Source organism: Heteronotia binoei, chromosome 15 (assembly GCF_032191835.1).
Source record: "Heteronotia binoei isolate CCM8104 ecotype False Entrance Well chromosome 15, APGP_CSIRO_Hbin_v1, whole genome shotgun sequence".
Classification (NCBI taxonomy): domain Eukaryota; kingdom Metazoa; phylum Chordata; class Lepidosauria; order Squamata; family Gekkonidae; genus Heteronotia; species Heteronotia binoei.
The window spans coordinates 63,240,658-63,253,317 of NC_083237.1; the positions used below are offsets into that span (position 1 = coordinate 63,240,658).

A 12,660-nucleotide genomic window follows, 5' to 3' on the forward strand; every position below is an offset into this window, starting at 1 on the left:
CCGTCGAAGACCGGAAGAGGTATTTCCCCTTCCCGAGCGCCCCGACCCAGACAAAGGACTTCTGTCTTCGCTGGATTCAATTTCAGCCCGCTCCTCCTCAACCAAGTTGCCATATCCTGCAAGGCCCGGTCTAAATTCTCAGGGACGCAGTCAGGCCGGCCGTCCATCAGCAGATAGAGTTGGGTGTCATCTGCGTATTGATGGCACCCAAGTCCGTATCCCCTGGCAATCTGGGCAAGAGGGCGCATGTAGATATTGAATAACATTGGTGAGAGAACTGCCCCCTGGGGCACTCCACAGTCCAGTGTGTGCCTCCGGGACCGCTCGCCCCCAATAGCCACCCTTTGTCCCCGATCCTCGAGGAAGGAGGAGAGCCACTGTAAGGCAGACCCCCTCACCCCTATGTCGGCGAGGCGGCAGGTCAGTAGCCGATGGTCGACCGTGTCGAACGCGGCCGACAGATCTAGCAGCATCAGCACCGCCACACCACCCCGATCCAGATGCCGTTGGAGATCATCTACCAGGGCGACCAGTACTGTCTCCGTCCCATAGCCCGGGCGAAAGCCGGACTGGCAAGGGTCTAGGATGGAAGCGTCATCCAGAAAGCTCTGCAACTGCAGCGCCACTGCCCTCTCTATTATTTTACCTAAAAATGGTAAATTGGAGACCGGTCGGTAGTTTGCCAATTCGGCCGGGTCTGCTGTACTTTTTTTCAAGAGGGGTCGGACCAAAGCCTCTTTCAGAGATGATGGAAAACGCCCCTCCGAGAGGGATCTATTTATGATGTCCCGTAGAGGACAATCTAGCTCCCTCAGGCAGGATTTAATTAGCCAGGAGGGGCATGGGTCCAGATCACAAGTTGTAGGGCGCGCAGAGGAGAGGATTCCGTCAACTTCCTCCAGGCTGAGCGGGTCGAAATGATCCAGAGTTAAATCAGAAGACAGGCGTGGGGCCTCGGGCTCATGTACTGTGTCTAAGGTGATGGGCAGGTCTTGGCGGAGTGACGTGATTTTGTCTGCAAAAAATCTCGCAAAAGCCTCACAGCCTATTTCTGATTCACTAGCGTTTGGTCTGCCCTGGGGCAGCGTAGTTAAATGTCCAATTATTTTAAACAATTGCGCCGGGCGCGAGTTTGCAGACGCAATCTTGGCCGCGAAGTACTTCTTCTTCGCGGCCTTGACTGCCATCTCATACGACCTCATAAACGTTCTGTAGGATGTTCTCGCCGCTTCGCCACGAGTGCGCCGCCACTGCCTCTCTAGTCGTCGGAGTCCTTGTTTCAACCGGCGTAGCTCCGAGGTATACCAGGGAGCCAGCCTTGAACGAGGGCGCAGAGGACGTCGGGGTGCGATCTCGTTGATTGCCCCAGATAGCCGGTCTTGCCAGGCATCAACCAGGGCATCAAGGGAATCGCAAGGGGGCCAAGGATCCCGAAGAGCCATTTGGAACCGTTCCGGGTCCATCAGGCTCCGCGGGCGAGCCAAAATAGGCTCTCCGCCCTTACAGGTGCAAGTGGAGGAGCAGGGAATCAAACCTGGAACACCCTCTAAGCTGAGTTAGTGCAAGCTACCTAGCTCACAGGTTTTTTAGCCTCCAGCTCACATCTTCTTGTCTTAGCTCAGGAAAAAAGGTCCCAGAGCAAACAAATGACATATGAAGCTGCCTTCTACTGAATCAGACCCTTAGTCCATCAAAGTCAGTATTGTCTACTCAGACTGGAAGCGGCTCTCCAGGGTCTCAAGCGGAGGTTTTTCATCCCTACTTGCCTGGACCCTTTTGAGTTGGAGATGCTGGGGATTGAACCTGGGACCTTCTGCTTCCCAAGCAGATGCTCTACCACTGAGCCACCGTCCCTCCCCTTGATGCAGTCGCTCGCAATTTTAATGCCAAGTAGCTCACAAAGTAGAATTTTTGCTCACAAGGCTTCATAGCATAGAGGGAACATTGACTGTAGGGGAGGGACGGTGGCTCAGTGGTAGAGCATCTGCTTGGGAAGCAGAAGGTCTCGGGTTCAATCCTTGGCATCTCCAAAAAAGGGTCCAGGCAAATAGGTGTGAAAAACCTCAGCTTGAGACCCTGGAGAGCCATGAATGGGGCTGTGGCTCAGTGGCAGAGCATCTGCTTGGAAAGCAGAAGGTCCCAGGTTCAATCCCCGGCATCTCCAAAAGATGGTCCAGGCAAATAGGTGTGAAAAACCTCCGCTTGAGACCCTGGAGAGCCACTGCCAGTCTGAGAAGACAATACTGACTTTGATGGACCTAAGGTCTGATTCAGTGTAAGGCAACTTCATATGTTCATATGACTGGGATGTATGTGGTGGAGGGGAGGTATTTGTGAATCTCCTGCATTGTGCAGGGGGTTGGACTAGATGACCCTGGAGATACCTTCCAATTATATGATTCTATGATTGTAAGGGCTATCTAGCCCACGAGAGGCCAAACGGTGGCCCTGACTGGACTGCCAGCCGTCACTTCTCGGACTTATGCTATAGACATTTTGAGCTGTGGCTCTAAATTTAAGTGGATGGCTTGTAGAAGGGAGAGCCTCTTGAAAAAAACGCTATATCGAACCCTGGAGGCACGTCATCACCATTCTATGCACAAGAGGTCGCCCAGGGGTGTCGAACTCATTTGTTATGAGGGCCGGATCTGACAGAAATGAGATCTTGTCAGGCCGGGCCATGTTGGGCCGGGCCACGTGTGTTCCTATTTAAGATTAGAAAGCAGAGATATAAACTTTATAAAGGACACAGACAAACACAATTAACGATTAAAAAAAAACAACAACCTTAAAACATTAGCACTCGTTGGTCTTAAAGGTGTTTTCTTTGTATCTCTCCCATGGGATCCAGGGAACTGGGCAAAGGAAACTCTGGCTCTTTCCTGCGTTCCCCAAGGAACCAGGAGGGAGAGGAGCCTCAGCCAATAGAAGGAAGAGAGGCTTGGCTCAGTAGCTCTGCTGTATGATTGTGATAGCCTGGCAAAGCAAGCTCCTCCTCTCCCAGGGAGGAGTCTCAGCCAATGGAGAAAATGGAGGTTTTTCTCTGTAGCTTCTGTGTGATTCAGCAAGCCTTGAAAAGCAAGCTGTTAACACAGAAGGAAGCGAGAGAGAGGGAGAAGGAAACAGATGACAATCAGTTGCTTGGGGCCTGATAGGATCCCTCTGGGGGCCTCATTCGGCCCCTGGGTCAGATGTTTGACACCACTGAGTTAGAAAAATCACCACTGGAAACTGACTAGCGTCACTTATGGACTTTTGCTGTTGAAAAGGAGTTTAAGAAGCAAACTAGAGGGCATTACAGTAATCCAACCTTGAGGTGACCGTTGCATGGATCGCTGTTGCTAGATCGTCCCGCTCCAGGAAGGGAGCCAACTGCCTCGCCCGCCTAAGATGAAAAAATGCGGACTTAGCAGTGGCTGTTATCTGGGCCTCCATAGTTAAGGCAGGCTCAAGTAGTACCCCCAAGCTCCTGACCCTGTGCGCCATTGTCAGTGGCACACCGTCAAGGGCTGGAAGAGGAATTTCCCCCCCAGACCGCGGCGACCCAAGCAAAGGACCTATGTCTTCGCTGGATTTAGTTTCAGCCTACTCAGCCTGAGCCATCTAGCCACGGCTTGTAATGCCCGGTCCAGGTTTTCTGGGACACAGTCGGGCCGGCCGTCCATGAGTAGATAGAGCTGGGTGTCATCAGCGTACTGGTGGCAACCCAGCCCATGCCTCCGGGCAATCTGGGCAAGGGGCGCATGTAAATGTTAAATAACATTGGGGAAAGAACTGCCCCCTGAGGCACCCCACAATAGGACCTCCTTTGCCTATTAGGCCACCCCCCCCCCCCCGACGCAGCCAATCCTCCAAGAGCTTACAGTAGGCCCTGTGAGAAGAGCCCTGTAAGCTCTTGAAGGATTGGCTACATAAGAGGGGTGTGGCCTAATGTGCAAATGAGTTCCTGTGACCAAAAAAAGCCCTGCCCCCTACCCTGTGTTGGTCTGAAGCAAGAGAACAAAGTTGGAATCCGGTGGGACCTCTAAGATCAACCAGTTCGTTCCCAGAATGAAACGTGTTGGTTTGAACACTGGACTCGAGCTCTGTTTCCCATTCTCTTATTCTGGATTCACTAGCAAGAAGGCGGCAAAGCTGCCAGAGTTGCCAGCCTCCAGGTGGGTGTAAGGGAAACCAGGTTGAGCCGCCATGCAAAAATGTCCCCCCCAAAATTTACAAAATCTCATCTCGTACATCCCAGAGAACAAGAGCTGGATAAACAGTCCATAAAATAAATGTTCTTAAAGGGCCAGCCACCCAGCCGGCCATTCCTTTCCTTCCTGTTCGGCTTAAGATTTCTTGAAATGCCTGTTCCCGTCTGTGAATCATTAGAAGATTTCAGTGCACGTCTGAGAATCCATGGACAGAGGTTTGCTCAATTGTACGTGCCAAGATCCGTCTTCATCGTTTCTACATTGATTGCGATAGTGTGGATAAACGGCAAAGAGAAAGGAAAGGAATGGCTGGCCAGGTGGCTGGCTGGCCCTTTAAGGACATTTATTTTTTTGGAAAGTTTATCCAACTCTTGTTCTGTTTGATGTACGAGACAAGTTTTTGTCAAGATGAGATTACGGTTGCAATACATTTGTAGTGAATTTGGAGAATTTTGTTAGCTTTTTTGGACATTTTGCACGGCTGTTCAACCTGGTTTCCTTCACACCCATGCCCATGTGTCTCACTCTGGTTGCTAAGCCTCCAGTTGCAGCCTGGAGATCTCCTGCTGTATCCTACCATGCTGCTGAGTGAGAAGCGGAATCCCAAAAAGGCTGCCTGGAAGAGAAGAAAATTCTGCCCTCAGTGCGATGAGATATACTCTTCAGAAGGCAGGCTGGGGTGAGTGATTTTTTAAAAAGTGTGCCTTCATATTAACCCTCCCACCCCACTGTATTTATTTCTCCCTAGTGGGGAGCCAACTCTGCTTACATCACCCCCCTGTTCTCCATTGTATCCTCACAACCACCCTGTGAGGTAGGTTAGACTGAGAGCATGTGACTGGCCCAAGGTCACCCAGCGGGCTTCCATGGCACCAGTGGGGATTCAAACCTGGGTCTCCCAGATCCAGTCCAACGTCTTAACCATTGCACCATGCTTTCAGAGAAGGAGAAGGAGAAGAAGAAGGAAGAGGAGGAGGAGAAGAAATAGGGTTTCATTCTGCAGAAGAGCTCCCAAAGGATTCCTAACACAAGTCTGCATTCCGTAACCATTTAAAATGCAACTTTCAACTCAGAGGCAGTTTTCACAAGAACCTCAAATTGGTTTTGGCAAGAAGAGGTACAAGGACTCCCTTGGCATCTGTCACATCAACCATCACCAGTGGTCTGACCTAGCCTCAGATCGCAAAGCATGGAGGCACACCATCCACCAGGCTGTCTCTTCCTTTGAGAACGCACGCAGAGCTGGTCTTGAGGACAAAAGGAGATCGAGGAAGAATCGCACTGCTACAGCACCAACCCCAAACCAGACTTTTCCCTGCAGCCACTGTGGCCGGACCTGCCTGTCCCGCATTGGTCTTGTCAGCCACCAGCGAGCCTGCAGCAGACGTGGACTACTGCACCTTTCTTAAATCTTCGTTCGCGAAGTCAAGCCGAGAGAGAGAGAGAGAGAGAGAGATTTCAGTGTTCAATCTCCACTGGCCAGAATATACATCTGGGATCTGGAATCCAGCACTTCTTGACTTCTGCCTTAAAAACAGTCAGGGGGGCACACAAAGAGTATGATGACGCCTGAAAAAGTGTTTGATGTTGCCTACAAAAAGGCCCCTGGGCTTCCCAAAAGGCAGACGAAATCCTCAGCTTCTCTTGTCCTAAGACAGGGGTGGCCAAACTGTGGCTCAGGAGCCACATGTGGCTCTTTCGCACATATTGTGTGGCTCTCGAATCCCTCACTGCCTTGTTGGCCAGCTTGGAGAAGGCACTGGTCTCTTTAAATCGCATATAATACTTGCTTGGTTTGGTTTGGTTTGGTTCTCTTAAAATCATAAAACATTCAGCTGCAAGAACATGTTTAAAGTCGCTTTCTGTTCACCTCGCCCTCCCTCCTTCCTCCCCCATCTATTTGCCTCCCTCCCTTCCTGTCTTGTGGCTCTCAGTCATCTGACATTTATTCTGTGCGGCTCCTATGTTAAGCAAGTTTGGCCACCCCTGTCCTAAGATGTCATAACCTCCCGTCCTCTGACAAGGTGTGAGAAAACCTTACCAATTATATAGGGACTGGGTGGGGATCCCAGTAACCGAGAGTTGTGTGAAGTACATAACATCATGACTTGTCCTGACCTGAGATAGAGTGGGAAATAATCTCTAAATCAGGGATGGCCAAACTTGCTTAAAGTAAGAGCCGCATCAAATAAATGTCAGATGTGAGGGAGGGAGGGAGGGAGGGAGGGAGGGAGGAAGGAAGGAAGGAAGGAAGGAAGGAAGGAAGGAAGGAAGGAAGGAAGGAAGGAAGGAAGGAAGGAAGGAAGGAAGGAAGGAAGGAAGGAAGGAAGGAAGGAAGGAGGGGGGAGAAGTGGAAAGAAAGCAACTTTAACTTTAAATACATTCTCCAAGCTGCCGGCTGCCTTGGAGAAACCATTTAAAGAGACAAATGCCTTCTCTAAGCTGGCCAGTGGGGCGGTGGGGGCTTCAAGAGCCACACGATATTTGTGAAAGAGCCACACGTGGCTCCTGAGCCACATTTTGGCCACCCCTGCTCTAAATCATCTGGGCATAGATCAGACGGTCGGTACCCAAGTGCGTCCGAAATGTTCCATGAGTTCATGTTTTCCTTCTGCCAGCACATCTGACAGAAGTCACCGGGCCAGTTGCTTCCGTGCTGCAATGTGCAATTCAGAATTCGAGAGACTGTTCCCTTGTCCTATGCTCCCCCTCCGCCCCTGCAACGCTCCCACTGCCTTACCTTGCAAGAAGAGCTTTTTGCCTTATCGAGCCCTCCCAGATGGACCATGCAGCAAGCATCCCTTGCAGAATTTTTTTTTTTTTTCAGAAGAAGAAGAAGAAATCATGTTAGGCTGGAAAACTCTCTTTCAAGGTTTGTCTGTTCCCTTCCCCTATGAGCCGGTGGAATAAAGTTGGGGGGGGGGGAGAGAGAGAGTTAGAATGATTGACAGCGCTGAACTGTAGACGCAACCCTTACCTTAGGGCCATGCGATCCCATTGGCTGTCTCCTGACATCCCCAAAGTGCAGCACTTTCTAATAGAAGCTTTTTGTAGATCATCCGTCCAGGGGTGGGTGGGGGAAAAAAAGCTTTCCCCCCGAGGTGCATTTCTGACAGCGCATAAAGTCATTTTCCACTCCAGGAGACTTTGTGGGGCTCTTTTGGGTGTGCGAGCACATGAGGGGGGGTGGGGGGTGGGAGTGGAAAGGACCTGGGCTTTGGAGGGCTTTTTGGCTGCTATCCTTCAATGTTTTCCTGCAAACTTCGCGGAGAGCGGTCTTCTCCCTAAACACCAAGCCTGGACTAATGGATTACTACCTGCTTGGATTAATCTTAGCTTTCCTCATCGGTGACGCAGAGGTCTTAGCTGGTTACCCCATTTGGTGGTAAGACTCTGTTTCCCCCCATCTCAAAACTTTCTCGGGGCAAACTTCCTTCATTTCCATCTTGTTCTTGTGCGTTTCCCATTATTCTGTCTTTGTGCTTCACTTGGTTTCCTGCGCTTGATCCTCCCGCCTTGAGGTAATAACGAATGCAAACATTTCAAGAGGAGGGCATCTAGTGTTTCTCCTGGAAGGGCACTACCACAGGGTCATTTTTCTTTTTTAAAATAATTCCTGAGAATCAGTTTCCCAACTGCAGCAGTTGCTAGTGTTAGAACAGCATCTTGGGATGTAACTTTTAATTGGGGAACAATTAAGGTGGAAAGGCAGGTCAAAGGATGGAGACGATGAGATCTGGATGAGGGAAGGTATCTTTTGGGGTGCGTTGCTTGTAGGGATTCTGTGGCATTTCATAAGGGGATCTTGCCTGCGCTGTTAGCAATGACATTCCTCCGATGTGCCTTTTCGCTTTCATTAATGTGGCCACCCTTCCCCTCTTCCTAAATGCTGGATCTGTGTCTGGCTTGGCTGTACAGGTTCTTGTGAAAGACTCGGTTATCGCATCTGCAGCGTGAACTAGAACTGAGGCTGCTAAACATTTTAATTTCATGAGGGGTTTTTTTTGATAGTTGCAAAGATTTTGGGGTCCCCACAAAAGCAAACTGAAAGGGTTTTTCCTCTCCCGGCAGAAGCAGCTCTCTTCACGCCTTGTGCCCCGGTTTGCATTCAAACAAAGCCAAAAAAGAGAGAGAAAAAGCGGCCGGAGATTGATCTTAAAAAGGGAAAAACATTTTCAGCAAAGTGAAATTTACCTTGGGCTAATCTGAAGTTGTTAGAATTTAATATTTTAATCTTTGGGTCAGTTTCTCTCTTGCTTTTACCTTGAAATCTGCATGGTGGATAATGTTCAAAGAAAATAGAACTCAAAACCCTATAAGGTACATTTCATCAAGGAGTGCTCATATATATATATATGCCACTTTCCACCTATGATTTTTATATTATTCATTTCTTAAACCTTTTCTAAGCAGAAACACAAAGAAATGGGCTGAAGCACGGAAATCGACTCTCATTTAGTAAAAGAAGATTTTGCAATCCAAACATTCTGCTTAAAGCTTCCCAGTAATTATCATACATATTTAGTGTTTCTATATTTACAAAAAGCAATAATATTTTTTTTCCTGATAGCCTGGGAGTAATAGGGAGATTTAAATCATAACAAAAGCAAGTGATTTCCCTTGCCAAACTGTTTTGAGTCACCAAGTTGGGAGTACAGCCAGGCTATCTCTCCCATTTGAGATCATTTCGTTTAGATTCATCAACTCTCTGTTTGCCCTACTTTGATAAAATCAGCTTCTTGTGGTGTTCATATGGCGAGAGCAAAAACAAGGCGCTCCTGAGTGTTGGAATTAAAAGCTTTGTTGAAGGCAGAAGGAGCTGTCCTGAGCAATCCTGCTTCTAAGCTGTGGTGTCTCGAGAGCAAAAATTCTGCTTTGTGAGCTACTGGCGTTAAAGTTGTGAGCTACTGTATTAACTAGTTTGCTCTGAGGCCATTTTCCTGAGCTAACGACAAAAATGTGTGAGCTGGAGGCTAAAAAAACTGTGAGCTAGCTTCCACTAAGTTTAAAGGGAACACTGGTCGTGAGGGCTGTTTCTTGGAGGACTGGATGCCGTTACCAAGTTTGGCTGCCTTGGAGTCCTGTTGGACTTTCTAGCCAAAAGAGGCCTTTAGACCTTGATTCAAATCAAGCAGTTTAGAGACACAAAGTGGCATCCTGACACCCCAATACCAATCCTTCTTGCCGGATAGAGAAGTATGCGATTGCTTTCCCTCTTTTTGTTTTGCCTCCCCAAAATTGTCTTTATCTCTCCTTAGAAAAAAAGTAGCCAGATAAAGCCCCCAAAGTATCCTGAATGACTATACAGAAAAAAGCAAAGGGTTCAAGTCCCACTTTCCAAAACATGTAGGTAGTTTAGCATATATCATTCCACTGGGGATGTACCCAGGATACTTTAGGACAACAAAAGAGCAAATCTGAGGACAACAAAAGAGCAAATCTGAGGTGCTCTCTGGAGTAAGGGAGAAAATGCAGAGATAATTAGAAGATGAAGAGCATTGATTGGCTGGGAATGTAAAGGTGAATGTGTGTTTAAGTGGAGGGATGAATGTGTTGCTAAACTAAGCATAATTTGTCCTGTATGGAGGGGTGTGAGTGGGTCTGAGAGATCCCCTTTCTTGCTGTAATCTATTTAGGTATTTTCTCCGTTTCTCGGCTCCATTTCTGGCTCCGTGTCAGTTGAGCTCAAGCGTTTTGCTCCTTCGTCTTGCAAGGTTTTCCTCAATGCTTTACAGAGAGCTGAACGGCAAGCCCAAGCGAACGAAACAGAGAGGTTCTTGCAAGATCTTGTCTGCACCTTCAGAGCATGATTTTGCAAGAGATCAGCTGTTTGAAAATTCAAGCAGCCTAAAGCAGTGTTGGCTTGGAAAAGATAGATAGACAGATAGATAGATAGATAGATAGATAGATAGATAGATAGATAGATAGATAGATAGATAGATAGAGATAGATCCATTGCTTTAACACAGAGCAATAGTTGAGGCTTCATTGAGGTTTGGTGATGGAACAAACACTGAGCAATGCGACCCTGCATTAACGCGAATACATGGCAATATTTTTAATATGCAGTTTATTTCTCTTTGTTTTCAGAATGGGATGGGGGAGGTTGTACATCAGAAGTATATGACAGCGAGGCTTTTAGAATCCAGATGTGAGAAAGCCCTTCAGTCTTTTGTTCTGGAAAAAAAAAATCAAACCTTTCCAGTTCTTTAAATTCTACAGTGTCCAATTTATTCCAGAATAAAGGGGAGGTTTCGTAGGGAGGCTGTACTCTCCAGAATATGGATTTTTTTTTTTTTAAGAAGGGTGACATTGGAAATTGAGGCTGGAATGACAATATGTATGTATGTGGGTGGGTGGTGGGAGACTGAGGGTTTCACATCTTGCCTAGGTTTGGGGAAGGAGGTTTGGGGAAGAAGAGAGAGGAATGCAAAAAGAAGGCTTCTTAAACTGTCAAAAGAACAGCATAAAGGTAGCTCTGTAAAAACAAGAAGAACAACAACAGTATAGAGGGAGCTCTGTCTTCCAAACTGTCTCGAGAGCCGGTTTGGTGTAGCGGTGAAGTGCGCGGACCCTTAACTGGGAGAACCGGGTTTGATTCCCCACTCCTCTACTTACAGCTGCCTTGGGTCAGCCATAGCTCTGGCAACGCTTGTGTAAGAGCTCTCTCAGCCCCATCTATCTCACAGGGTTTTTGTTGTGGGGGAGGAAGGTAAAGGAAATTGTGGCCCCTCTGAGATTCAGAGTGAAGGGCAGAGTATAAATCCAATATCTTCCTCCTCCTCTTTCTCCTCCTCCTCTTCTTCTTCTTCAAAAATTCCATGTATTTGGGGGACAAACTGATGCTATAAGAGATTATGCCTCTTCGACTCTTCCTACCATATTTATTTTCACTTTTTAGTCTATAAGGACCCTGATCAATTTCAGCTCAGATGTCTGATGTCTTAGTCAGTAGTTATTTCCCCCATTGATGTGTCATTGAACAACGTGGCTAGCAATTAGACAGGGCTTTTTTGTAGCAGGAGCTCCTTTGCATATTAGGCCACACACCCCTGATGGAGCCAATCCCCCAAGAGCTTACAGGGCTCTTCGTACAGGGTCCAGAGATAGAATTCTAGCAGGGGTTCCTTTGCATCTTAGGCCACACCCCCTGATGTAGCCAATCCTCCAAGAGCTTACAGGGCTCTTAGTACAGGGTCCAGAGATAGAATTCTAGCAGGGGCTCCTTTGCATATTAGGCCACACACCCCTGATGGAGCCAATCCTCCAAGAGCTTACAGGGCTCTTAGTACAGGGTCCAGAGATAGAATTCTAGCAGGGGTTCCTTTGCATATTAGGCCACACACCCCTGATGAAGCCAATCCTCCAAGAGCTTACAGGGCTCTTAGTACAGGGTCCAGAGATAGAATTCTAGCAGGGGCTCCTTTGCATATTAGGCCACACACCCCTGATGGAGCCAATCCTCCAAGAGCTTACAGGGCTCTTAGTACAGGGTCCAGAGATAGAATTCTAGCTGGGGTTCCTTTGCATATTAGGCCACACACCCCTGATGAAGCCAATCCTCCAAGAGCTTACAGGGCTCTTAGTACAGGGTCCAGAGATAGAATTCTAGCAGGGGTTCCTTTGCATATTAGGCCACACACTCCTGATGTAGCCAATCCTCCAAGAGCTTATAGGGCTCTTCTTACAGGGCCTACTGTAAACTCCAGGAGGATTGGCTACACCAGGGGTGTGTGGCCTAATATGCAAAGGAGCTCCTGCTACAAAAAAAAAGCCCCGGACTAAACCAAGAGGGATTCCACTGAGAGAAATGCAGCCTTAGATCCAGTGTATCATTGTTTCCTGCCTCCCCGCCACAGACACCCTGAGGCAAACCAGAATGTCATCAAAGATTTCTGATCTGTTCAAAAACATCAGTAACCGTGATGGATCAAAAGGGCGTATTAGAAGAGTAATCGTCTTGCAGGTTAAGGGTGGATTGTCCCAGCAGGAAGGTCAGCTGTGCTGAAGCTGAGCTGCTAGGTCCAAAAGGAGGGCATTGCAAGAACTCAGCTCTGCAACGGTTATATACCCTAGATCTGGCGACCGCAGCCAGCTCCAGTCCGGAATAAATTACGCAAAGACTAGGCAAATGCTTTAAAGCATGCACATCAATTGGTACGATTTCTTTTTAGCGAGGAAAAGCTAAGGAGAGGAGGCTTTTGGATGGGTGGCAGTAAGACTGGGAGAGGAACCAATGGGAAGGGACGTGCCCATCGGAGACTTCAAAAACACAGATCTGGCTGAAGATGTGACCTCAGTGAGGGAGGATGAGCCTGGGCTGTGTCTGGGTCGAGACAGAGGTCAGAGGCCAAAGCCATTTTCAGGAGGCAGAAGAAGATGACGGATCCAGGAAGCAGGCTGGGGTGAGAAGTGCACTGAGGCAAGCCACAAATCAGAAACATGTCCTGGGAGTAAACCCCATTGA

General features: G+C 48.2%; 1 protein-coding gene across 1 annotated transcript in view; it reads left to right on the plus strand.

Moving 5' to 3' along the window:
• Positions 1-7,486: 7,486 nt before the first annotated feature.
• Positions 7,487-12,660, plus strand: part of WNT3 (Wnt family member 3) — a 55,059-nt gene continuing 49,885 nt past the window's right edge. Inside the window, exon 1 of the mRNA XM_060255498.1 lies at positions 7,487-7,578. Coding sequence (XP_060111481.1) covers positions 7,499-7,578 — 80 coding nt within the window. The 5' untranslated portion in view covers positions 7,487-7,498. The remainder of the gene's footprint in view (positions 7,579-12,660) is intronic.